Source organism: Copadichromis virginalis, linkage group LG15, assembly GCF_057382275.1.
Source record: "Copadichromis virginalis isolate Kocher_CV1m ecotype Utaka linkage group LG15, C_Virginalis_male_GT1.1, whole genome shotgun sequence".
Lineage (NCBI taxonomy): Eukaryota > Metazoa > Chordata > Actinopteri > Cichliformes > Cichlidae > Copadichromis > Copadichromis virginalis.
In genome coordinates this window covers 29,888,444-29,915,102 of record NC_140632.1, presented here as the reverse complement: position 1 = coordinate 29,915,102, position 26,659 = coordinate 29,888,444, and the positions used below count along the sequence as shown (strand labels likewise).

The 26,659-nt window shown below is 39.1% G+C and overlaps 2 protein-coding genes across 3 annotated transcripts; one reads left to right on the top strand and one right to left on the bottom strand.

The window, feature by feature from the left end:
- Positions 1–986: 986 nt before the first annotated feature.
- Positions 987–15,958, bottom strand: ppil4 (peptidylprolyl isomerase (cyclophilin)-like 4). Of its 2 annotated transcripts, none has more exons than XM_085432870.1 (13): positions 15,933–15,958; positions 15,121–15,188; positions 13,578–13,642; positions 13,376–13,493; positions 13,000–13,142; positions 12,756–12,852; positions 11,885–12,001; positions 11,648–11,772; positions 11,468–11,534; positions 6,270–6,381; positions 6,016–6,112; positions 5,676–5,808; positions 987–1,413 (listed from the first exon to the last, which is right to left on the bottom strand). In XM_085432870.1, the coding sequence occupies exons 3-13, from the start codon at positions 13,628–13,630 to the stop codon at positions 1,213–1,215; spliced, it is 1,263 nt and encodes a 420-aa protein (XP_085288996.1). In that variant the 5' UTR covers positions 13,631–13,642; positions 15,121–15,188; positions 15,933–15,958; the 3' UTR covers positions 987–1,212. The 2 variants fall into 2 exon arrangements, with proteins under 2 accessions (XP_085288996.1, XP_085288995.1); XM_085432869.1 differs by lacking the exon at positions 15,933–15,958 and adding an exon at positions 15,454–15,523.
- ginm1 (glycoprotein integral membrane 1) lies at positions 15,562–25,533 on the top strand. Its single transcript, XM_085432871.1, has 8 exons — positions 15,562–15,718; positions 17,895–17,966; positions 18,072–18,171; positions 19,190–19,344; positions 21,063–21,222; positions 21,333–21,562; positions 21,979–22,142; positions 22,770–25,533. The coding sequence occupies exons 1-8, from the start codon at positions 15,629–15,631 to the stop codon at positions 22,873–22,875; spliced, it is 1,077 nt and encodes a 358-aa protein (XP_085288997.1). The 5' UTR covers positions 15,562–15,628; the 3' UTR covers positions 22,876–25,533.
- Positions 25,534–26,659: the final 1,126 nt, after the last annotated feature.

The following is a 26,659-nucleotide window of genomic DNA, read 5'->3' as shown; positions in this document are numbered from 1 at the left end:
ATACATAAACCAGAGTTTTAGTTTTGTATTTCTTCACATTCATTTTGACTTTTAAACTTTCCTATTCAGTTTAGTTTCAGTCAGTTTCCAGAGAGGGTTTGTTTGTTTCAGTTTAGTTCTGATTTGTTTGAAAATGTTTAGTTTTGGTTTAATTGTGTTAGTTTTAGTCTTTTTATTATTATACAGAGGGTATATGTGGGAGCAAAAGATTCACTCACAGCCATCACAAACATCCCAAGTCTCAATAAACATGTGCATAAAAGCCTCATCAGGAAGTCAACAGTCTTTTTAAATGTCTGACTTTCATTGCGAACTCAAACAATTTTTCACACTAATTTTAGTTTAGTTAGTTATAATAAGCTTGCCCTACATTTTCGTGCCTTTTTGCAGGAAACCCAAACACATATAAAAGGCTGCAGCCAGGGTTAGAAGCAGGAACCTTCTTGTGGTGCAGCGCTAACCACAGCAACGCCATGCAGTTTTGTGTGGGGACAAATTTTAGTTTGTGGTAGCCACCTGTCCACAGTTACAAACCTCATGGCACATCAACAGGTCTAAAATCAGCTTACAGTCATGACGTTTTTATTTCAGCATTTGCTTTTATCTTTTCATCTTCTTTTCATTAGTAACCTATATTAACCTAAGACCACAATGATAATACCTCAAATCTTCCCCTTGCGGGCTTTTAATTGATGGCAACTGAGTGGCATTTTGAGCTACGGTGTGACCCCAGATCTAGGAGGTGGGTGGAGGGAGACACCAGTGAATTCCCTCAGCAGTCTGATTACACCACCCAGCAATTTTCCATGTTGACATTTTCTAAATGTAAAAGACCGCACAGTCAGAAAGTTGAAGGTTGGATATTAATCATCTACCACTTTTGTTCTAAAAAATGTGTGGGGTTCAAGGAAAGGAAGTAAACAACACTTATTCGGTGACATCTGTCACGGCATTCAAATGAAGTGAAAGAAGTGATCAAATAAAAACCTCGTTACAGTGAACTTTTAATGCACATATAAAAAAAACATTTCTTAGTGGCGATCTAGACGACGTGACAAAAACCTGACAATCACCCGACTAGTTCCCTAAAAGTCAAGATCAAGTGATTTAAGAGGAAGTTTAAGATGATGAATATTCAGACATTTCATGATGATCACAGTTCAGTGGCTGTGGTCCAAATACATATATATCTCATTCGTCCTCTGTCCTCCCTCATCTGTATCTACTCTTCTCCTTGTCCTTGGACCTCTTGGGAGAGCGACTGCGGCTCCTGTCCCTGTGGCCTTTATCGTGCCCCTCTTTCCCATGTTTGACCCGGGACTTGCTGTGCTTGTGGTCCCTGTCTCTGGAGCGAGATCGTGAGCGTGAACGCTGGCGGCCTCCCTTTCTGTCCCGCCTGCCCTCCTCACTGTCCTGGAAAAGAAGGAGAGGCAGAGTATGTTCAGTAAAGCAGCTCGTCTTTAAGTCCATAAAGAGAAAGCTACAAAAAATGTTCTCTTCTCTCTTTTGGTTACTGGTATTTAATATATTTTCATCAGTACACAATTGTAGGATTTGCATACGTATGGAACAATAAGCTCTATTATTACCCGGTTTCCAGCGTGTTGCACAAAGCATCCTGAGGGTGGTTTGCAGCCTTAATGCTGCTAGGCTAGCAATCAGCTCATAAACTGTTTCAGTTTCAGGAGATTCTGAAGGCGTGTGTCATGCAGGAAATAAATTTGCAGTAACTGAAAATGACGTCAGTCAGCCAAGAGTTATGTTCAACTTGTAAGCCTGAGAACAAGGATCAGTCAAAAGGATTGACACAAGATAAGACCTGACAGATAACGCACAGGAACAAATTTCATGTTTCGCTTTTTCAAGGTAAAAGTTGCTACTTTCCCCTCGGACCCATGGCATCTCTGGGAAATGAGTGTTTCTCAGGCACTCGGGAAAATATTTTCCAAGAATCTTATTTTGTCTTCGTTTTTCAGGTAGGGCTGGATTTATTCATGCACGAGCCGTTTTTGTTTATCCGAAGTTCAGACATAACAGGAAAATGCAGGTTTCTCTCAAATAAAGTAAACGACTAATTATTTACTGTCGGCGGGCAGGAAGTCCTGCAAGGACTCCTTCTGATCCAGAAAAATCCCAATAATATGACCTTTAAGTTAACCTTTTACATACACTGAGGCTATTTATGACATGACTGAAAGATCCACATATTGTCTGACACTATTATACATTAGACACAAGTTCAAGAGCCAAAAAAAATTGCAAGTCATGCAGTAAAAAATTTATATTTACAACATGACTGATCAATGTCACGTTACAAAAACAACAGTGTATTTCTTTTCTTTTAAAAATGACCATAAATGTTTGGGTGTTAGCATTTACTGCTATACTTAAACATGAGTAGAGCAGTTACACAAATGCAATGATATAAATATTGCAATGAATTCTGTCCTGACTGGTTTCACTCCACATCCAAAGTTGTAAAAAAATAAAAACAACCAATCTATTCCATTCTTTTCCCTGTGGAGGTGTTGATACACTGGGCTCTTTTCTAGGCAAAAGAGCCTAGAAAAGAAGATCTTAGGAGAATAATTAAAAGTAAATACTGACTGGACAAATGTATAATTAACCAAAGAAACAAGGAAACACATCACATGATAAGCTGGGGCTATCTTGACATCTGATACCATCTGTGAAAAACATGCTGACTATTAAATTCCATATGATGCAGCTGAACATGTGACACACATGTTTTTGTGGAGTCATTGCAGAAATGAGAACAAACGGTTTTTAACACAATCAACAGACTGTCCACAATGTGCTGGGCTACACACTGACAGATGGTTTTAATGGAAACGAGGAAACTCCAGATATCAAAGGTCAGTGTGTAAACAATGGAGTCGATCACTTCATAACCTAATTAGGCAGCCAGCCAGGTAACTCCTCGCCTGTAAACACAGACGCTGTAAAACACAGACGCTGTAAAACACACTCAGGGACGGTTGTAACTGACAGCGAGCCCATCACCTAACGAGGCAGATTTCTGTCAAACATTTATATTCAACTGTGTGTGTTGTGTGTATAGACCTAGACTAAATAGGGCTCAGTGATGCACTGTGATTGCAGCTCTGTATAACAAAGGAAATAACTCAGTGAACACAGTATAATTATTTCAGACCCTAAATCAGGGATGTCCAACTCCAGGCCTCAAGGGTTGGCGTCCTGCAGGTGTGTTGTCCCTGGGTCAACACACCTGAATCAAATGATTAGTTCATTATCAGGCCTCTGGAGAACGTCAAGACATGTTGAGGAGGTAAATTAGCCATTTAAATCAACTGTATTGGTTCAAGGACGCATTTAAAACCTACAGGACCTTGAGGCCTGGAGTTGGACACCGCTGATCCGAAAAATCAATACTGGTTCAGTCTTTTGCCAAGTGAACTGTAATGATCTTTGACCTTTAACATGTTATCTGAGGCTCGTATAATGAGATGTACCTCTTGTGTTTTTTACAGTTTCTCAGAGCATTGCTGGGAGGTCCGATCTCTGAATCACTGACAACTGTCTTTTCCACTTGTGAATAATCCATCTTATTGTCCATGGTGGAATTCAAATTGTTGGGAATGACCTTATAACCTTTCCCAGACCGGCTTCTCTAAAACCGTCACCGATATCTTTCCTCTGTGGTGCGGTGATAACACTCTCTTGAACAGTTCAGTCCCACACACAACCAAAACCTCTGCTGTTACAGAGGTGCTCGAATCGTCTGATCATCAGTTAAACAAGTGCAACACATTTTCAGGACCTGACTGCTGCTTACTCTCTTACACATCTCCTTCATTGTTATTATGTTAGCTGGATGTGACATGGGCAGTAGAGCTTGTGATTACAAGCTTCTAAACTATTTAGAAGACTTTTCTAAATATTAATATATTTACTGTGTATAACAATATAGACTGACTATTTATAATCCATGTAGCCCACCTTTTCTATAAGTAGAAATCAACTTATTGGAGGTACTTTGGTTGAGTGAGTGGGAGATGTGCAACTATTTTCTTGATCAATTACTTTCATCACTGATATATCAGAGTGTCTGTTTTCTTTTTGAAAAAGTCAGAACCTGTACCAGGTTAAAGCAGTTATATGTGCACAAGAAATAACATGATAATAACTGTATGTTAATTAAAACGATCCAGTTAGTCTTTAATAAAGGTGAAGTGTCACCTCATGTAGAGGCACGCATCTGCCTCTGCCTCCGTTTCATGGTAATATTCTTTTACTACTCCAAGTGTTACCAGCACAAGTACTGATGATAACTCTTAGAACATGTAATACCTTCATCTGCTGTGTGAAATTTATATTTCTATAATGATACAAAATACAGCAGCTAGTATGACTAACTCTCTTTACCACTGGGTTAAGATGGTTTAATCCCTCAGAAAATTCAACATGAATTTATAGCTAAAGAAGTTATGCTCTACTTTAACATGAACCGTGCTGCCACTCTTTAAAACAAAGGAAAACAAAAAAAGAAAAGAAACTATGACCGGGACATGCTTTTTATGAATATAACTGTGTAGGACTGTGATCCTTCACAGATGATGATCAAAGATGCCAAAACCAGAGTTATGTAGGTTGCCACAGGACAGCATCCTGTCCCCACCGCGCAGAAAGTCAAATATTCAAAATTCAGGACTAGTGACTCACAGTTACCTCGGTTTGATTCTGAAATGAGCACCTGCCTGACTGGAAGTGATACTTTGATGCTAGCATATTTTTCTCAAACAGCACGACACCTATAAGGGCACTGCACGTGGACAAACTGTGCTGTCACTAAAGGGAACTAAATATTAGAATAGTTTACCCGTGGCAATAAAGGAGCACTCCACATACTGTTAAAAGCTTATCCTAAACATTGGCAAACCACATCTGTGACCACTTTTAACTCATTTGTGTCTATTCATGCTTTTTGTTTTCGCCATATATCTCTATGGTTTTTTGTTTATTATAAAGTTTAATGCAACCTGCTCCGAGACTGCAGTTGTAAATGAGCAGTTTTCCGATGATCTGACATGATTACACTTTATGTGTTTGGTATACTGATGTTCATTACCATGTGTTACCCTGTTAAATAAGTGGAAAAATGGAGTGTTGTCATTGTCTTCTGACCTTTGACACCAACAAGGCATTTTTACACAGACAACTGCATATCAGTGTATATGTCTCGATGCATGCTCAGTCATCCAGATAAGTAAATCAAAAGGTTGCTTCTGTGATCAATGTATACTTTCCGTTTTTTTGGAACATTCTCAGTAAACCCAAGAGACTATTTTGTGGAAACATCCCAGTAGACCAGCAGTTTCTGAAATACTCAGACCAGCCCATTTGCCACATTCAAAGTCACTTTAACAATTCCCATTCTAATGCTCAGTTTGAACTTCAGTAGGTCATCTTGTTAATGTCTAAATGCATTAAGTTGCTGTTGTGTGATTTGAACATAATTAAATAACACAAAGATAAATATTTGTGTTACTGGACAGTTAAAAGGCGTACCTAATGAAGTGGCTCGCATGTCTTTAGGTGCATCACTAACAGAATTAAAAACATTTCTAAAACAATTCTTACTGATCAGCGAGCAAAGAAAAAAATGTTATGTCATGTCATGGACTGACTATTACCTTGCGCTTTTTGGACTTCCTGCTGTCCTCATCATCTGAATGATGATGGTGCCTCTTCTCTTTATGTTTCTTCTCAGAGTGCCGATGACTCGGTGCCTCCTCTTCTTCCTCGATTATCAGGTTGTACTTGGAACTTTTACCTGAGTTATGGAAATCTCCAGGAAGTTGAGACAGTCAGTTCTGAAAGCTCTGCCAACTCAAACCAGGAAAAGAAAAGGAAAAAACAAAAAACAAACAAAAAAAGCACACAGCAGCTGGCATGTACTGCAGAATGATATGTTGTGGCACGAAGTGGAAAAGCTGGAAAACTCAATCCCAGCCTATTGACGCACAAGGATACTCTTGTTTTGGCTTCACCTGATCCTTGAGAGCCAGTTTGGATCGATTCTCTACATCCTTCTCATAAGCTTTGAAGTCGTCTTTAGTGTATTTCCCCCCTAGGAAACGGAGAAAGCAGTGAAGGTCACAGCTAATGAAAAGGTGTGGTAATACAAAGGGAGAACAACACCACTAATGACAGAAACTTTGGTGTAACTGGTGCACTTTAAACAACATAAACTAACATGCAAACCACAAAGCCTTCAGCTTCATTACCTTTCCCTTTCCATTTGATCTTTGCAACTGATTGACTGAAGTCTACGTGAATGCGTCTGTCGTCAATGAGCACGTTGTCCATTTTGAAGTAAGCTTTCTCACAGTCTTCTTGCTGTGGAGAAAAACCCCCCCACAGTAAATCTAAGGAGCTTGGAAAGAAAAGCGTCTGGACTTCTTTAAGTTGCTTGAAGACATTTCACCTCTCATCCGAGAAGCTTCTTCAGTTAAAAAAACAAAACAAACAAAAAAAAACTGGTAGTAAAGCTGCTCGATAATGGTAAAAGTTGTAGTCCTGATTACTTTGCTCAACATTATAATTTAGGTTATATAACATAGCACTTTATATAGCCTCTGTAGAAATTATCCACACCCTCACTTATCTTAACTGCACTACTGTATAGCTCTGTGTAAATAATCATTCTGTACATACGATAATTTTTAATCCTACAACTGTTTACAACTTGCATAGTTCCCATTTCTGTATAGCTGTATATCTCAGATTCTGTAAAGTTATTTATTTCATATTCTGTATAGTTTTTCATATTTATATCCTTATACTTATAGTTATAGAATATTCACAACATACTTCATACCGTGTACATTCTAACATACCATAATAGACCCATTTCTGTAATATACTTACATATCTATATTATTGCTAATATATATTGTAATATATCTATATCACTAAAGCACTTCTGGATGGATGCAAACTGCATTTCGTTGCCCTGTACCTGTGCATGTGCAATGACAATAAAGTTGAATTCTATTCTATAACACACATTAAACTGAAAACCCCCTCCCACCAGGACGTTTGCATATGCAGACCAAATGGCAACGTCTACCAGCACCAAAGTGACAAAAACTGTAGTTCCTCTTATGGCCTCTTGAGGCTAACTTCAAAAGCAAGTTATTCTCCACAGACTGCAGTAATGCTATTTGGTACAAACATCTTGGCCTATAGACAGTTTTCAGTTTCATAACAGCTTTGCAGTGGGCGTTTCTGTAGGAATTAAGCCACCTCTGCTAATTCTGAACTCGTCTTCTCCAGTGTGTTTGTGCTGTTGTAGCATTATTAATGAATTTATCTGACAAAGCAATACATCTCATTGGGTGATTCAAGTGGTATAAAAGGTTTGTGGTTCAGTTTTGGTGACTGAACTTTTAGTATTTTATATTGTGTGCACTGAATGTAAACAGACACACTAATATATAGATGCCACTTGATAACCAAGCTAGCTAGCATAAGCTGTTAATACGTTTTGGCCTAAATATGGACACGTCTGGCTCCAAAATACATGCAAGAGCAAACCACTAATACTAAAGCTTCAATATGAATAGTCCAAAAACATCTGTGCATGTCGTTGACAGTCATGCAGGAATTAATGCGTCATCAATCATGTGAAACAAGAATCAAGATCGAGTTTTGATAAAACGTTAAGTTACTGGAAACTGAAACCAAAAGACAGCAGTAATCTGTTATATTTATGATATTTTCAGCGTTTAAAAAGCAAAAATATGCTTTTCCAAAAATAAGAAAAGAAAAAACAGATGTTCTCAACATTAATGAACTAAGCAAACAGTAAGAAACCCTCTAAACAACAGCAAGGTTTTCCAATAAGAACCATTATCAGTGCCTACTATCAGATATTCAAGAAGAAGAAAAGACCTTGAGGAGAATTTGACATTAAGTGCCAAACTCCTTAAATAAGAATGACAGGCAAAGGTATCCTCCCTACTGACAGAGATTACATGGCACGAAACCTCTCTGCTAATCATAAGGGAAAACCCCTTGGCTGGGACTCACACCATGTAGCACTACCAATGAATATTTAAACTTTCATTAATCAGAAATCAAGAATTAGGGAACATATACATGGACATCAGCTGAACAGCTGAAGTAAACAACACAGGCCTGCATTTGTTTTTTTGCTTTTATAAAAAAAAAAATTTGGTTCTAACTTTTAAGCCATTTTATATTTGTATAAATGAATGGTAACAATACAGTATAAGTTACATACATTAGCAATAACAGCTGGGGTGTCAAATTGAATTACAGATCACAACAGGGCCCAGACGTAGTACTGTATGTAATTTGCTAACATGCTTGAATCAAGAAGCATCCTGGATTTCTATTGCTGCATATCCCATTATGTCTTCTTACATACAGGGGGTGCAGAATTATTAGGCAAATGAGTATTTTGTCCACATCATCTTCTTCATGCATGTTGTCTTACTCCAAGCTGTATATGCTCGAAAGCCTACTACCAATTAAGCATATTAGGTGATGTGCATCTCTGTAATGAGAAGGGGTGTGGTCTAATGACATCAACAACCTATATCAGGTGTGCATAATTATTAGGCAACGTCCTTTCCTTTGGCAAAATGGGTCAAAAGAAGGACTTGACAGGCCCCGAAAAGTCAAAAATAGTGAGATATCTTGCAGAGGGATGCAGCAGTCTCAAAATTGCAAAGCTTCTGAAGCGTGATCATCATTTGGCCATATTTCAGAGCTGCAACATCACTGGAGTGCCCAAAAGCACAAGGTGTGCAATACTCAGAGACATGGCCAAGGTAAGAAAGGCTGAAAGACGACCACCACTGAACAAGACACACAAGCTGAAACGTCAAGACTGGGCCAAGAAATATCTCAAGACTGATTTTTCTAAGGTTTTATGGACTGATGAAATGAGAGTGAGTCTTGATGGGCCAGATGGATGGGCCCGTGGCTGGATTGGTAAAGGGCAGAGAGCTCCAGTCCGACTCAGACGCCAGCAAGGTGGAGGTGGAGTACTGGTTTGGGCTGGTATCATCAAAGATGAGCTTGTGGGGCCTTTTCAGGTTGAGGATGGAGTCAAGCGCAACTCCCAGTCCTACTGCCAGTTTCTGGAAGACACCTTCTTCAAGCAGTGGTACAGGAAGAAGTCTGCATCCTTCAAGAAAAACATGATTTTCATGCAGGACAATGCTCCATCACACGCGTCCAAGTACTCCACAGCGTGGCTGGCAAGAAAGGGTATAAAAGAAGAAAAACTAATGACATGGCCACCTTGTTCACCTGATCTGAACCCCATTGAGAACCTGTGGTCCATCATCAAATGTGAGATTTACAAGGAGGGAAAACAGTACACCTCTCTGAACAGTGTCTGGGAGGCTGTGGTTGCTGCTGCACGCAATGTTGATGGTGAACAGATCAAAACACTGACAGAATCCATGGATGGCAGGCTTTTGAGTGTCCTTGCAAAGAAAGGTGGCTATATTGGTCACTGATTTGTTTTTGTTTTGTTTTTGAATGTCAGAAATGTATATTTGTGAATGTGGAGATGTTATATTGGTTTCACTGGTAAAAATAAATAATTGAAATGGGTATATATTTGTTTTTTGTTAAGTTGCCTAATAATTATGCACAGTAATAGTCACCTGCACACACAGATATCCCCCTAAAATAGCTAAAACTAAAAACAAACTAAAAACTACTTCCAAAAACATTCAGCTTTGATATTAATGAGTTTTTTGGGTTCATTGAGAACATGGTTGTTGTTCAATAATAACATTATTCCTCAAAAATACAACTTGCCTAATAATTCTGCACTCCCTGTATAAGCTGATCCACATAAAGGTCTCAACAGCTGGTGATAAACTTCCCAGTAAATTATAAAAATACAATTTAGTGTTTCCTGTCTATTAAGATCCGCATACTTTTGCACGTTTTACAGATGAGCCAAACATTTCCCTGCTGCTTAAACCTAACAGAGGATAGATTTAGGCCTGGAATAGTTCATTAACCAGAGAAGCGGTATTAACGGCAGAGCTCACAATTCAACTCTGCTCCAGTGAGTGCAGACCTGAAGACCTGTTTGGAAATATTTTGTTGTAATGAATTTACTGGTGATAAAAAACAGGATAAAACAGTAAAAGTAAAAAAGAAAAATATTCTACCCAAGTAGTGTGGGCTCAAGTCTCTTAATATAGTTAGATAAAGACCTAACAATATTAGAAAGAAACCTCAATAATCACACAAGCAAGCACTTGGTGACAGTGGGAAGAAAAATATCACTTTTAACAGGAAGAAACCATCCCACTGAGTGAACGTCAGAGGAACCCTACTGATCGTTTGATCATTATTTACACTGAGGTAGATAACTGCTGTTCCATATTTTTAAAGCAGAGCTCGCTCAAAGTTTCAAATATACATTTGATGTACTTTAACATAATTCTTTTGTTTGTTTCATTTGCAATCTATATGCTTGTAGATCTTTTTAAAGACGCGCTTATGTTGCAATATATGTGACTCTACAATTAGCTATGCACTGCCTTGCATTGTTTTGCCCTCTTGTGGACGAATGCTAACCCAAATAATTTGAACCTGTTTTGTTTTTTTAAATGAAACATGATTGAAACGCCTCTGAAAGCTGCAGCGGTGTGCATGCAGGTGTTGGGATGTTCTGAGGCCAAGTGCACTCAATCAATAATTCACCATAGTCAGTGAAAAAACTAATAGTCCATGATTGTGTTCTTCGTTATCTTCTGATGGTGTAGATTTACGAGTTTACCACAGGGAGTTGCCCTTTTAATAGTTATAAGTCATTACCAGTCATAACCTGGGGCAAATTCCACAAAATCAAAGTTTTATGGTTTTTATTTTCACAATGTATAGCAGGCTGACAGCACCTTCATGATAAACACAGTCTTATATCGTGGGTTTAGTTCTCACTTCTCTATGATACCGACTCCACTGAGGCACGGCATGACAACAACATGTCACTATAAGAACATGACTGATTTCCATTACTCCTGACCAGGGTTTTCCCATCTATCGCTTTCACTAAATTTATTGTATTTACTCTACTGATACTGATAGATATGCTTCCCCATTCTGCACATATGTATCACACAAAGGACAGTGAAACATGGAAGACTGTTAAAGATATACTGGTTGTGTCATGCAAACTGAAATGCCAAATGTGTACACACAAACATGTCATTAGGGACATGTTAATCAGTAAGCTAACCAGGCTAATCGTGCCCTGGCTCAAGCTCATGACACCAAAACAGATCATCACGATATCTCTAAAAACTATAAATAGAGTAAACATAATGCACTGATTATATTATTATTATTATAGGGGAAAAAAGTGTTTCCTTAAATCTAGAACTTTTTCTTTAAACTGTCATCACTGCAGTATACACACACTTACCTTTTCAAACTCTATAAAAGCATAACAGAGGGAGTCTCCAGTTTTCCAGTCTCTGATGATCTCACAGCTACACAGAACAAAGGATTATTTGAAGAAGACAATATAGAACCAAGGCAAAATATAATAAATAGAAATAACTGAAAAACAAGATACTTTGTAGTACTTGGAGTGAAGCGTCACCTTTTTATGCATCCAAAGCGAGAAAAAATGATTTCCAGGTCCTCATCTGTGGTCACTGGGTTCAGCTTGCACACAAACAGCACGTTTTCTGGAGGCTTCACATCTGCATCAGGGAGGTCGCCCACCTGGATGGATTTACAACAGAAGAGCTTGAGTATTTATTTTTTTGCATCTTCTTACACGCACTCTCTCACACACACTTCAACATAAAGCTGAGAGCAGGTTTCCTTATCTTACCATCTCCAACAGGATAGCCTGAGTCTTGGCCTCTTTCTCCTTCAGCTTCTCCTCCAGTTCCTCGGCTCCTTTCCCATCTGTATCATCGACCACTTCATCTGCACCGATACGGCCACTCTGCACAGCCATGGCAGAAACATTTACTTACGGTACTGTACAGAAGTCATGCTAATTTCTTTAGATTTTGCTTCCAAGGTGCCAGACCTAATTTTTAAAGTGGTTTTTGAGCAATAGTTCTCCTGGCTTTCTGACGATTGTTCAAAGTGTTTTTTGCATATTGGCTGCTTCTTTTACTGCAGTGTGTACAAGTACTACTTCTACACAATTCAGAAAGCATGTGCTTACAGCCATCTGTAAAACATGGCAAAGGCTCTGTCATGGTTTGGGGTTAAGTTTCAGCCAGTGGTGTTGGGGATCTTGTCAAAACTGATCGAATTATGAACGCAACAAAATATCGTTCGATTCTGAAAAACCATCTGGAAAGGATCTGACTGGCAGCAGCTTAATTTTTCAGCATTACAATGATGTCAAACTCACTGCCATTGCAGTCGAAGCATACCTAGATAGAAAAACACACAACAGAACACTATCAGTCACGGATTGGACTCCGCAGGGCAGTGTGGGGTCATCTTGACAGAGAAGGCAGCCAACATCCAAAACAGAACATTGATGTCCATCAAGATCAATATTCTTTTAAACAACTTTAACAAGCAAGCTGCCTAAGAAAGTTCAGGATGTATTAAAAGAAGGTGTTTGACCTTTAAGCTTGTTAAAATTAGAATCGCAAATATGAGATAGATATCTTTTTTATCTTAGCTTTATGATCTTGCTATGAACATCTATCTAATTGAAGCTGCGGCCCTATACTCACATCCAGCTGCTCCTTGGTGGGTTCAGGCGATCGATCAGGCACCGGTAGGTCAGGAGGGTCATCGAACGGGTCGTCCAGGATCACTGTGTGGTTTATCCTACAGCAAAATGTAATAATAATAATAATGATGATAATAATAATAATATGCCCTGAGGTTTTTTTTTATTAAAGTGATAATGAACGCAGCATTAACATTATTCTTCAAGTTGATAAAACAAGTGCAATACAGTTTGTCTTGACTCGCCTGATATCTTGGAATGGGACAAAATCCTTGTCAACAAAGGCCTCATTGATTTTGTTCAGGACGTCCATGCCCTCAGTCACTTCCCCAAACACTGTATGAACTCCATCCAGATAGTCTAGGTTCTCGCCAGTGGTAATTAGAAACTAGGAAGAAACATACCTCTAGATATAGTATCTCATGTTAAACAATCTTGCAAAATATTATTTAAAATGTATTTATAATATATATTACATACAGATCTATGATTTCTGTATGAATGTTGAATATGTTTATAGATCATCTAATCTGGTCTAACCAACAGGGGATGAATAATAATGTATTTTTTCTGTGGTTACTGGTCTGAAAGCACTCAACACTGGGTGCTCATCTCATTCACCTGAGAGCCGTGCTGATCATTTCCATTGTTCACCATGGACACCGTCCCCTTCTTCTTGTGTTTAATGCGTGGCATTTTCTCCAGATCAAAAAAGCGTGCCTGGTCCCCATACAGTTTGCTAATAAGGCACAATGGAGAGCATCTTTATTTTTTATCCAACATCCTCAATCTGCTGCCCTCTTAAAAGACGGATAAGACTCACCTATACACAGATTCTCCTCCACGACCTGTGCCAGTAGGATCTCCAGCCTGCATGATGAAGTCTCTCTGGAAAGAAGATGAAGAGTTATGACATGTTACACATATAATGTGAAGAAAAAGACAGAAAAAGTGCAAAATCTTCATTAGAGTCTGAAAAAATATGGAGAAGATTACAGATGTTAAAAGTTTCTACTGAAAAGTCTACATACGATTAAATATATGAATAAAAATTGGCAGACGACACCCAAAGGCAAACGCCCGGTGGTCCAGCAGCATTAAAACCCTGACAATGGGTTTGCTTTACGCAGTGGCAGCACAACTAAATCAAGAAGAAGCTAAAATAACGGATGTCTGAATGAAATACTCTAACTGACAAACTGCTGCATGTGTCAATTTGATAGGTTTCTTTTAGACTTTGCTGCAGGCTGACAGCAGCAACTTTGTCTCTTTATAGCGGCAATACCTGGAGTACGCACAGGTGACTCTCGACGGAATGAGAAATGAAATTACTCCAGTTATTTTAAAACTTTAGCTACTACATTTTTCTCATTTAATTTTACAATATCAAATACAAATCTAATATGAAATTATACTCTGACGTTCAGGCTTCCAGTGATCCATCCATCTACTGCTTATTGGGGTTGCATGGGCAGCAGAGAAACCCAGACCTCCCACTCCTCGGCCACTAACTCCAGCTCATCCAAGGGAACAGTGAGGTTTTCTCAAACCCGCCAAGATATGATCTCTCTAGTGCAGGGTTGTCAAATATACAATCTGGCTTTGGAAAATGTGAAGAGGGGCATAAATTGTGGACTTTTAACTGTATTTTTCCTGCTTACAAAGACCTTCCCCATGGCCATTCATGCTACACCAAAGTAACTAACTGGCAGTTAGACATTTAAATGACAGAAAAGTTCTTCTTTTATTCATTATCTGCTATAGAAAGTAATTACAGGAGAGCCTCGTTAATGAGCTACCAGAACCTTGTTTTCTGTAATTTCACAGAAAAAACAAACAAACTTCAATTTACAAGAACAACATTTGTTTATCATGTAGAAAAACTGAGACGTACTGCATGCACGACCATGCAGGTGCTAGACAAGTGTAACTAGTAAACTGTTTGGGAGTATTTAGAGACTTGTCCTGCTGATAAAGGTGAGCCATGGAACATGGATAAAGTTCTGAGGACTATCTGTCTCAAGAAAGTTGTGGCTAACAAGCAAGGAGGTACTAAAAGGAAATTTAAATCTAGACTAATCAACAAGTCTGAACGCATGGGAACAAACTTAGCAGTAGAAACACCAACCTTCCTTTCTTGCACGGTAAAGTCTACATGCTGGTTTGCCATTATGGCAACAATGCAGTTTCAATTGAATTTGAATTCTGCCATATTAACTTGTTACTGGGTCCAAATGCAACACCACTTACACCCAACTTCCGCTATTACTACATACCGTATTCTGGGTTGCTTGAGGTTTCCCAAAGAAAACCAAATTTGAACCATTCACTACCACATAAAGTTTATACAGGACATTTCGCTTTACCTGCACATTGTGGATGAGGCAGTAGTTGTAGTATTTTATCTTGCATAACTTCAGAAAGTTTAAGCAAGCTGGAAAAAGAGCACAGAGTCCAAGTTAAGCCAAAGTAATTATAATTAACTAAGTCTTTATTAACAGAGTATTTATAGCAACACGATGTATGGGTAACTTTGCACAACACCGGCTAATGTTACTAAAACGAATATGAAGCAAACATGCTAACGACGGTAGCTAGCAACCATTAATTCTGTAGTTTAACGTCCCAGTGAGTGACTCAACCAGCAGCCGCTTACAGAAATTAGCTACCACCAAGAGTAAGAATTTTTGTAGTCTTACTTTTAGGCCTTTCGTCTGTAAACAAATCGATCACAATATCGCCCAGACTCGTTTCAAGGAGCACCGCCATGCTGACGTTCCTCTTCTCGCGAGAAGAAAATCTGCGCCTGCGCAGTACATTTGCGTGCTCAATGTTTTTGTTTTAGCTGTCCTGCTGCTGGGAAGTGAACTCAAAATGGAAATGACGTGGTCGACAGTTTGTGTTCTATTACTTCTTTTTGTCTCAGCAACTCGCACAGAGTCGTCGAATAGACAACTGAATACGGTAAGAGCCACGGAGGCAGCAAATATATGGAGCTAACTTGATCATCATAGCATTAGCTTACTGAGAGTCCAGGGCCCTATTCCGGAAAGCAGGTTTAGCCAACAATTGAGGCTAAACCTGATGAGTGGAAATTCCCAAGTTTTTTTTTTTCTCCCAGAAAGAGAGTTAACGTAATCTCAGCCTCGGATACCTTGGAAACACTTTGTGAACTTACCTTGCTCACTAGCAAGTTTTAGTCAACCAAGTCGTCCTTCCACAGACTCCTCCCTTCCTGCAGCACCTGAACACATTTTTCAATTTCCTCATCCAAATAGCACATAGAAGAGCGAATTAGTTTACAGAATTTTACATTTTACAAACACAGAAATCCTATTTACACGTTAGTTTACTGTTTTATGTACCCAGCATGAGTGCTTTTATAATCACTTAGTCGTCAACAACTGATACAGCGATTACGCGGATTTATTATCAACTCAGAATAAACTCTAAAGGCTAGTCTGCATCTTTCTAACTCTTGACTATTTCCCTGTAATAAAAAGGTTGACCGTTTTAATCAAATCTTTAGACACAGAACACGCTGATCAGTGATCAACCATATTTGTGTAATCGGTCACACTGATGGAAAAATGCCTGTCATAGTTGAGATCTTGGTGATGTGAATATGTGAGTGAAGAGGAGGCTGAAATGGTTTTGGTATTTTAAGAACTAAACCGATTTTAAAGTGACTTTTTAAAACGAGGCTGTAGAAAGTCTAACTATAATCTGATTACACATCATGTTGAAATGTGTTCACGGATTGAAATTCAGTCATTAAATGATATTAAAAAACATCCCACTGTCAACATCAGCAAACAGGTCTGCCTTGGAGTCAACTCGCACAGTGCATAAGGATCACAGATTCAGACTGGATCAAATCTGTATCCAATTCAGATCCAGCCATTTCCCATCTCATTCTGTCTGGACCTGCTTTGGATCAGTTCACAGTGGCTTATTTTGTCCCAAATCCCACAATGCAAGTAAAATGTCTAATTCAGAATATAAAGAGCTCTTTAAAAACTTTGGCATATCTTATAACATGTTTGTCTTTAATGGTTAAAGTTTACATTCATAACAGATTTGAAAATTTGTCCTGCATTTTTCAAGTTGCATTCAAAACAGGTGCAACATGAACCCAATTAACTGTAACATGTCTGCTATGGCTGCAAGAGAGACAGTGAAAGCAAATATTAGTTCACATTATAAAGGGTTAAACTGGGGAACACTAAAAGGTTTTTTTGCAAATCTCATTAAGAAATGTTTTTTCATGGGAGAAATGATAAAATCCTCCATTCAATTTTTTAAGGTGGTTACAGCCGTTAAGTACATTCAAATATAAAACAGTGATTAACTCTCTGTAACTCTTTATTTACTTGTTGCCATAGTGAACCTGCTTCCTGCAATAGAGCACAGCTACTTGTCTGGAACTGTTTTTATCATCTAAGAAACATTTCTAAACTCAGGCTACTGGTGTCAAAGGCAGAACTTGAGATGATTATTCATGCTTTTATCTCTTCTCGTTTGGATTATTGTAACGGTCTTTTTACGTGTCTTAACAAATCAGCTCTGGATCGCCTTCAGTCTGTACAGAATGCAGCGGCAAGACTTTTAACTGGTACAAACAAGAGGTCACACATTACTCCAGTTTTGGCTTCTCTTCATTGGTTGCCTGTAAATTTTAGGGTTCATTTTAAAATTTTAGTTGTAACTTTTAGAGCTCTGCACGGTGAAGCTCCCCAGTATATCTCTGACCTGCTGAAACCTCATGCTTCATCCCGAGCACTTAGGTCTTCAGGTCAGAGGCTACTGGTGGTCCCACGTACTAGATTTAAAACACGTGGGGATCGGGCTTTTCAGGCACTGGCACCTAGGCTGTGGAACTCTCTGCTGTTGTCTTTACGCTGTCTAGACTCTACTGACTCCTTTAAAAAGCAGCTGAAGACATTTTTATACAAACGGGCTTTTAACTAATTTAATTAATTTTAACTTGTATGTCTGATCTTACTGTAAAGCACTTTGTTATTTTTATCTGTGAAATGTGCTATATAAATAAATTTTACTTACTTACTTACTTACTGTAAATTACAAGCATTGCAGTGTTAAACCTAATCCTTTCGTTTTTAATTACTGACCACCGTAGGAAAACATCCTAATCAATGTGACAGCGGGGACACTGGCAGACACACAGCTGCAAGACTCTAACAACTTACAGGTACTCTGTGTAAACTGCTCAGTAACCGAAGGTTTGTTTTCTGTAAGTATGAACTGCGACAATTAGTCGCCTTTTTGTTTTGTCTATTTTTTTTTCTTTTTTCAGATAAATTTAAACATATCAGTGAGTGAAGAGCAGGTGCTGGTCAATGACGTCCCAGTGGAGCTGTCAGGGGTCACTAGGTTCAACTGCCAAGCGCTTCTCTGTGAGTTTTTCACACATTTATTCAAACCACTGTGGTTTTAATCAGGGGAAAGCACTTATCTCAGCTGGAAGAAAATATACTGTTCAAATGTTAGAAATGTAAATATTATTGTCAGTGTAAATTCAGTAGAGTTCAGTATTGTTTAATCAATCATGATTTCAAATGTATATCAGATTAGAGTAGTTTATTCTTATGCTTTTCCTTATTGTTTTTGTTAAAAAAGAAAAGAAAAACCACATGGTGGTTAATCACATTAAATAAAAGTGGTCTGAAACACTTTGGGAATGAACCAAGGGGCAAGCTCTATATAAGACAAATACAGATTATTTTGGTATTTGGTGAACTGTGAGTCATACTGTGATAGTCTAGTTAAATTCAATAAGAAAAATATGGATCTGGAAATGAACACAAGTCCACTTTAAAGTCAATTAACATTACAGTGATTGGAAAAGTCAGTGATAATGGACTTTTAGACAATCATAAATCACTAATGGTTTTTTAATGGACTACCCAACAGACAAACAGGTGCCTGGGTTCCACATTATGTTTCCTAATGTGAGTTTATCATTTTAAAAATGCCAAGTGATCAATAGGAAGACATTTTCCCATTAAGTAAGCATAGCTGAAAACCGTACTGCTGATTAAAGAAGCAATACATTTGAGCAGTTGAAGCAACAACTGAAAAAGCCTAAGTCTTCAGCTGGCAGCTTCATTAAAGTGTAACCATAAAACAGGAGAGATCAGAGACTGGCCAATAAAAGATGAAGATTCAGACATACAAATGAGCACAGACAGTGGGAAATGTGGCCTGTTCTGTTGAAGCTGCCAGTTGGAGCCCATGAAGTAAAAATTCTTATATTCTTGCTCAGTTGTGCACAAGGTCCTCCCACCAGTCTTTTAGAGACTGGTTAGACCCAACTCCAGTTCTTGTTTTCAAGGGAAGTCTGTGGATTTCTTGACAGTGACATTTCAACCTCCAATTCCTCTAATTCTGCTACATTTTGTTTGTTTTTCTTAGTGGACAGTGTCAATGGGAGCAGTGAGTTTGAGTCTGGGGACATAGTGTCCACTGTTACCCGGGTGATGGTGAGCCAGAACAGGCTATACAGTGACTCAGAGGAGGTGGTGGCTCTTCAGGTCTTCAGTGAAGTGATAGAGATGGATGGCAAAGAGGTAAACACTAATTGTACAGCTCTCTGACAGAATCTCACAGTTTGTTTTTGTTTTTTTTTAATGTTAAGAATAACTCTGGAGTAAATATGACTGAAATTATCATGTGGGGACAAGCCTCTGTGGCTTTAAAGAGGTGGTGATTGCTTATACTAAACATGACCAGAGTCATGTACAAACACGCAGGATGGAGAAATATTAAAAACTTGCTTTCACATTCAAAAATCCAAAGTGAAACAGTTTATGTTCATGTAGCAACAGGAAATAGTGTTTCCTCATTTCTCCAGTACAGCCAAATCGGATGGACATAGCTTCCAGGTCTGAAATGTGAACCATATGTGGAAATCCCAAAAGTTGATTCTGTTCATGTGGACGTAGCGTTTTCAGTGGGAGAAATGTTTTTTCACTCATCCAAGTGACTCCTTCAGTCTCAGCTGAACGCAGGTTTCCCCGACCTTATAAACAGTACATTTGCACAGTGACTGAAAGTAGCACCACTGAATGAACAATGGGCCCTGATATGGTTCTTTCTAACGGCCAGCAGGGGGCGGCAATTGTGGTGGCTAAAAGAAGTTTATAAAAGTCTCTCGAAAAATGTCCCTCGCTCTATGACCTCATTAAACACTTTGCCGACGATTATGATGCCAGTCATTAGTTTTGAGTCTTAGAGGATGCAACTTAGTGTTTATGTTGTAAATTATGGTCCCCTTTAACATGCACAAAAAGCAAACAAGCCAGACTTAGCTTCTTTTTTATGGGGGCGGGGAGTTCACTTGTGATTGACAGATCACTTTAGAATGAGCAGTCAGCCTTGCTTTAACTGTGAAATTTGGATAATGGTGACAACAGGGCTTTTTTTGACCCTATGCGACCCATATCCGATCACGGTTTGACAGTGTGAACAGCACAAATCCGATATTTTCAAATCCGATCTAGGTCACTTTCGCATGTGGTACTGAATCTGATACATATCTGATGTTTTAGAAAGCGACTGCTGTTTGAACGGTCATGTCGCATTAAATCCGTCTTCTACATCACTGACACAAGACAGACGCCAATTAACAGCGCTAAAGAAGACATCGCGAACGCTTGCTGGCCATCCAGTGAAACTGTTTGGAAGACAGCGTTGGAGAAACGTGAACATTTTATTTGTACTGTATAATCTGCAGATTCTGACTGAAATCTGCAACTATCCTTTGAAGCACCGCTCCTCTCTAAAACAGCAATAAGGATAATTATTAGGCCATATCTAAATAACAAAATAACTTTATAACTTAAAGCAAAATTGAGAAACGTAAAGTCCAAAACAAGTCTTTATATTAAGGGCCATCAGTCAAACAATACTGTTTGGTCTGGGTCTAAACAGTGCGTTGTGTGTGACGTCTTCTTTTGCACATGCGGGCCGCTTTGAGGGTTCACACTAGAGCACGTTTGCTGTCACATTTTATTTGTAGTGTGAACAAGCAGACAAAAAATTCGGATTTGATCAAAAAATCAAATCCTTAATTGAGCATTAAGACCTGCAGTGTGAACGTAGCCATTGTGTACGGCATTCTAGAATTTGACTTGTCATTCAAGTCAAATTCCAAATGCATTGTGGGATGCGCCTTTTGAGTCTGATGACTCATCCATAAAATATGCATCAAAGAGGCAGCTTAAGTATGTTTATTTTAAAAAGTTGTTGCATTTTCCTTTTTGTTTTTTTTGTGTGTGTTATTCAGGTCCAGCAGCCTGACATGTGTGAGGTGAAAATACTGATGAGCCCAGACTTCCAGAAGCTGGCCCAGTTTACCAACATCTACCCCATTGGACACAGTGATATCTTTAGGGTTCCCAGAGAAAATGATGTGGTTGTCACAGATCCACCAAATTCTAGAAAAGGTTTGCTTTTTGTGTCCTAATTGTCAGTAAACTACTCATTAGCTGTCCAGTTTAGAATATTGGCTATTAATTAATATTTAATATTTTTCCTCCTGCACTTTTCAAATCAGATGAAGAGCAGCTGATCTCTCAGACCACAAGCCAGTATCCTCTGAAGCACACAGAGACCACCCGGGAAGAGATTGCATCCCCTGGAAAACTCCCAGAGACCCCCCTGCGTATGGATCCTGACCTCCTGTATGATGTCAGATATGATGATGAACTTGATTACACTTACCCGAGCCAGCCTGATCAGAATCAAATGGAAACTCCACCCAAGGAACTTATTTCTTCTTACTCTGTAAGTGCAAGTCTGCAGTAAGATCACACTCATTCCAAACAATACAGTCTGCTCCACAAGGAGTTTCATAGGGTCGGACTGAGGATAAACCAAGGCCAGTATAAAATACTGTAAATCACACAAAGCTACTCTTTGGAGTCACAGAGTAAAAACAGGGAGCCAGAGTCTCTACTATTAGGAAGATTAAAATGAAAGATCTGAAAAAAAATGTCAAAGTTTGTAGTTATTTTATGTTATCAGGAGAAAATATTGAGTTATTTCCATCACAAACTACACAAAGTTAGCTATACAAAAAGAAATCCTGCAATCCAGCAGTTAAAAGCACATCATTTCCTCAATTTTGACACTTCTAGTCTTCACAAAGTGAGCACATTGTTTGAAAATTTCTTCCACAACAATTAACAATGTCTCCCCAGGCCATGTGTCAGTGGGTAGAGCAAGCCAGGGAGCGTCTGCGGCGCTTCTGTTCCGAATCCCTGCCTCTCTTCTTCCTGGTCATGTGGGTGGTCGTGATCGGCGTGGTCGGATCAGCCGTCATCGTCAAGATCTTAGATGTGTTTTTCCCAATTTGTGAACATAAGTGAGTTTGTTGCATAGATACAAGATGAATGTAGCTGTTGTCACCTATTGGTTTCTTTACTCTTTGGCTGCCGCCATATTTGTTTTCTGGAGGTGGGAGTCACCATATTTAGATGAAAGGGTGGCGTGCTGAGTTGCTAAAGAATGCAAGCTTGGTTAGGAAGCATTCATATTCATGTGCAGACATGCATATTGCTAACAGTTTAATGTAATGCTAGAATTTCACTCACCAGAAGAGAAGAGCAAACTTCTTGAACTGCCTCCTAACTTTAAACTTTCAAATTCAAATTATTGAGTTGCAGAAAAATTCCTGGCAGATGAGGCTGGTTCTGCTGAGTGTTTTTCCTTCCCCCTTTTGCCAAAGCGCTTGTTCATAGGGGTTATATGATTGTTGGGGTTTTCTGTTGTAGGATCTTTACCTTATAATACAAAGCGCCTTGAGGCAACTGTGATTGTGCACGCTATATAAATAAAATTCAACTGAATTTTTGGTGCTGACCTCAAGTGGTCATTAGATGAACTACAGTTCTTTTTGCATCGGCTTCATTTTTGGGACCCAGAGGTTGGGTCCCAAAAATTTTGACCCCCCCGTGATTACTTCCAACAAACTTTATTTTCTGTTTTACAGGCGCATTTTTAATGTAAACTCTGTCCCTGTGATGCCAGAGGATGAGAAGCACAATCTCCTGGAGAACATAGAAGTAGAAGCAGAGGAAGAAGAGAAGAAGCCTTGAATGAGGATCATCTTGACCGGCTCCTCCAGTTTGTTCCTATTTGTTGTTTAACCTGCGGTTTGGCATGGCCTGGTTTTGTTCTGATCTGTGAATCACCACAGCTTTTCCTGTCACTTTACTCTTTCATGGTCTTCGTGAATCTTTTCATCAGCCAACATAAGCTCATTTAATGTTAGCTTATATGAGTCCCTCAGAATGGAGATTAAAGTGAGAGATTTATGGTGCTGAATGTCATGATGCAATGAGATTAAAGTATGGAAGGCTTACGGTTACCTTACCAGAATCTGCTTTCAGCACATCATGCAGAGAATCTGCAACAGTGACCACTTTGGCTTTACCCACACCCAAAACATGTTTAGCTGTAATGCAGTTAACAAAAACAATGTCCAAGATTCAAGGGATTATCAGATGAGCTGAAGCTCTGCTTTTTGAGAAACACTTCGTTTTTGGTTTTTTTTTTTAAGTCATTTTAGCTGAAGGTCAAAGGAAAAGACTGATACCGCTCTCCAGCTGCTGGTCTTGTTTAGATTTCTTTAAAGAAATCTGCCAAAATCTTTCTACAAGCAACCCTTCCTAACTGGCACCCATGTTGGAAGGTGTTTTGAAGCTCCCATCTAAATGAATGGTAAGACCCTCTCAATATTATTTATAATGTCCATCAGGACAAAAACTGGAAAAGGCCTTTTTGGTAATAACATGACATAACAGCTCTTATATAAACTCAAACCATTCAAAGTTTACTCTCTTTCCTTTGCTTCGGTAAAACTAACTGTTAGCTGCAAGGCTAACGTGATCAACCCAGTTTCCTGATGGCAGAGCTGTGCAGACACAGTGTATAGGGCATAAATACAAATGATTACATTAACATAAGTCATTGAAATTTCACCACCAGGGAGCAGTGTTTTATCAGTGGGTGTTTAGAAATGTATTTGAATGTAAGCTTCTTTACTTCTATTTGGTAATATCCCTGATTCCGCAAGTAGCTTTGCTTTTCCCGGTATGATATTGTTGATAAGAATGTGCTCCTAATGACTTGCCTGGTTGGCTCACTGCACCATCTTGTGGTACAAATTGGTATTACACAAAAGTATAACCTTTAGCCTTTGTATCAGATCTGCTCCAAAGCTCAAGACCAAAGCAGTTTGATATGGTCTACATCCTCAGAACTGTTACTAAATGGACCATTTATCCTGTTTAGTTCAAGTTTACGTATCACTAAAAGTTTGCAGCGCAGAATAAAAAGCTAGATGCTGTGGGGTTAACCTATAAATATGGACAAACTGAGAATTTTAGAACCAGAACCAAACACTTCAGAGTTCCCTTAAAAAAACTTTGTGTATGTAGCAGTTCTTTGTTTTTTCTCCAAAATCATTCACCTACAGCTGGAAAAAATGAAGACAGCTCTAAATGCATTAAATGTATTTAAAAGTAAACAGAGGCAAAGACACTTGCTTAAATCTGTTGAAATGTCTAAAAAGACAAAGCTAAGCAGATTACTGCGTCAGAGTTTCTGTTCTGTCGCTACTAAAAAACTTCTTCCTTTGACTCGACATTACTGACGTTCATCTGTTAATTGTCTTTTTTTTTTTTTCACTGTGCCTCAGTTTTTGTTTTTTATAAGGATTCTATCATGAGAAGGATTACTATGTGGTCTACTTTAATCAGTATTGTTTGTGGCTTCCTGTTACTAATATTGTAGAATGTCCGTGAAGCTGTTCAGAATGTCTATGCACCTTCTCTATATATAAACTACGAGCGGACTGATACAGTCCAAGACTGAAACACAATTCTTGTTCAAAGAACGAATCTGCATGTCCTCACTATCACTTCAGTGGCCTGTGCTACAAAGTAGCTGTTCTTTTCTGAACTTGGGCTAAGCGACGCCACAATCTGGCTAAGCAGTCACACAAAGGTGGTTATCAACTGCAGAAGTTACCCCCAGTTTCCCATCTATCCATGTGTGCGTTCACATAACAGAGGAAGTGCTGATCTCAAACATTACCTGCTCCAGAGCAGGTTAAATGTTCAGCAGGTTTAGTTGACCTTGCGAAGCTTTAATCATGCTTTGCAGTGCAGCCCTCTCTGATGTTTGGCAGCTCTAGGTGTGAAGGATCAAACGGCTCAACAGGCTGTCGGTGAAAAACCTGCGTTTTCATTCATCATAAATTCACAAACCACATTTTCTCTTTTCATTGGGTTTTTTTGTTTGTTTGTTTTTATGTGCGAGGGTGTTATTTTACTATTGGTCATGCTTTTTCAAAGACATCCCAAAAGATCAGCTTGTGATGTCATGATTTTCTCTCCCTAGGGCTCAGTTAAACTGCAGTATGCATGATATACTGCGTACAACGAAAAGGTGCATGCATAGTGTAGCTAGTGACTAGAGTTTGCTGCTCCATCAACAAGTTTTCCATTAAAAATAGGAAAGTGCATGATGACTTAAAACAGTGTTGGAATCTGCCTCAAGTTGTGCAACAGAATGCTGTACGCAACACCTAGTTGGTTCAGAGTTAAACAACAAATGTTTTAATTTGGTCTTTGATACATCAGCGTGATATCTTTTTTTGGCATCTGTGTGCATACATTGTATGAATTACAGCTGGACTGTGTATTTGGGTCAGAAATCATGCTAATTAAAAGCTTTCCTTACAACCATCACATGGATATATTGTCTGATAATTGTCTTTGTATGTTGGGTGATCATACTGTGTTACTGTACAGACTAATGATCAAGTGTTATACTGGCACGTAATGTCTACCTTGCGGAGTGACCATGCACCCCTATACACCAAGCATCATGGAAGAGCTCAGAGTACAACCATAAAACTAAAAGCAAACTCAGTGTAGCTCCATTTTACAGGTGGAGGACACTGACATTTTCCCCTCATATTTTCTGACCGTTTTTCCCTAATTTTGCATTAAGCTGTGGTCATTGACACTACTGGTGGAATGATGTAATACATGCATCCTACAGAGGATGTATAGGTAGTCCAGTTCCTCCAGGATGGCACATCAAGACATGCCAGTGCCAGATTTGCTGTGTGATTCCAGGAGACAGGCAGTTAGTCTATGAGAGCTGGATAGGGCTGTAAAGGGTCCTGCATCCCTCAGCAGGACCGGTATCGGCTCCTTTGTGCAAGGAGGAACCGGATGAGCACTACCAGAGCTATTAAAAAAAAAAAAACCTTCAGCAGCACACTGGTGTGAAATGTGTCTGACCAAACAATCAGAAACAGACTTCATGAGGGTGGCCTGACATCCTTCAGTGGGCCCTGTGCTCACTGCCTAGCACATTGAAGCCTGTATGGCATTTACTATAGAATACCAAAAATGGCAGGTTGACCAGTGGCATGTTGTGCTTTCACAGATTAGAGCAGGCGAGCACATGTGACAGACATGAAAGGGTGTCAAAAAGCTACGGAGAACGTTATACGTCCTGTAACATCATTCAGCATGACCAGTGTGATGGTGGGTCAGTGAGGGTCTGAGGAGGACCATACATACACACCTCTAAAGGTTGAGCAACAGCACCCTGACTGCCATTAGGTATTAGGACGACCCAACACTAGTGCAGTGGGTCCTGGGTTCCTCCTGGTTTACAACAATGCTTCATGTGGTGAGAGTATGCAGGCAGGTCCTGGAGGCAGAGGCGGAGCCAGACATTTGAAACACCCGGGGCTTAGCCCTAAAGGGTAGTATGCATGTGGGATTTTTTTTTTTTTTTTTTTGGGGGGGGGGTTTAGAAATGACTGAAAGATTAATAGGCTCTGTTTTGAGTTTTGTT

Excerpts from the sequence above, each read along its gene's own strand:
- ppil4 (XM_085432869.1), bottom strand. The coding sequence starts at position 15,523 with ATGGCGGTGCTCCTTGAAACGAGTCTGGGCGATATTGTGATCGATTTG. Across the intron at positions 11,773-11,884 it reads AGGCTATCCTGTTGGAGATG|GTGGGCGACCTCCCTGATGC; the intron begins GTAAGATAAGGA and ends AAATCCATCCAG. Across the intron at positions 6,113-6,269 it reads GATCAAATGGAAAGGGAAAG|GGGGGAAATACACTAAAGAC; the intron begins GTAATGAAGCTG and ends TCCGTTTCCTAG.
- ginm1 (XM_085432871.1), top strand. The coding sequence starts at position 15,629 with ATGGAAATGACGTGGTCGACAGTTTGTGTTCTATTACTTCTTTTTGTC. Across the intron at positions 18,172-19,189 it reads CAACTGCCAAGCGCTTCTCT|TGGACAGTGTCAATGGGAGC; the intron begins GTGAGTTTTTCA and ends TGTTTTTCTTAG. Across the intron at positions 22,143-22,769 it reads TTCCCAATTTGTGAACATAA|GCGCATTTTTAATGTAAACT; the intron begins GTGAGTTTGTTG and ends TCTGTTTTACAG.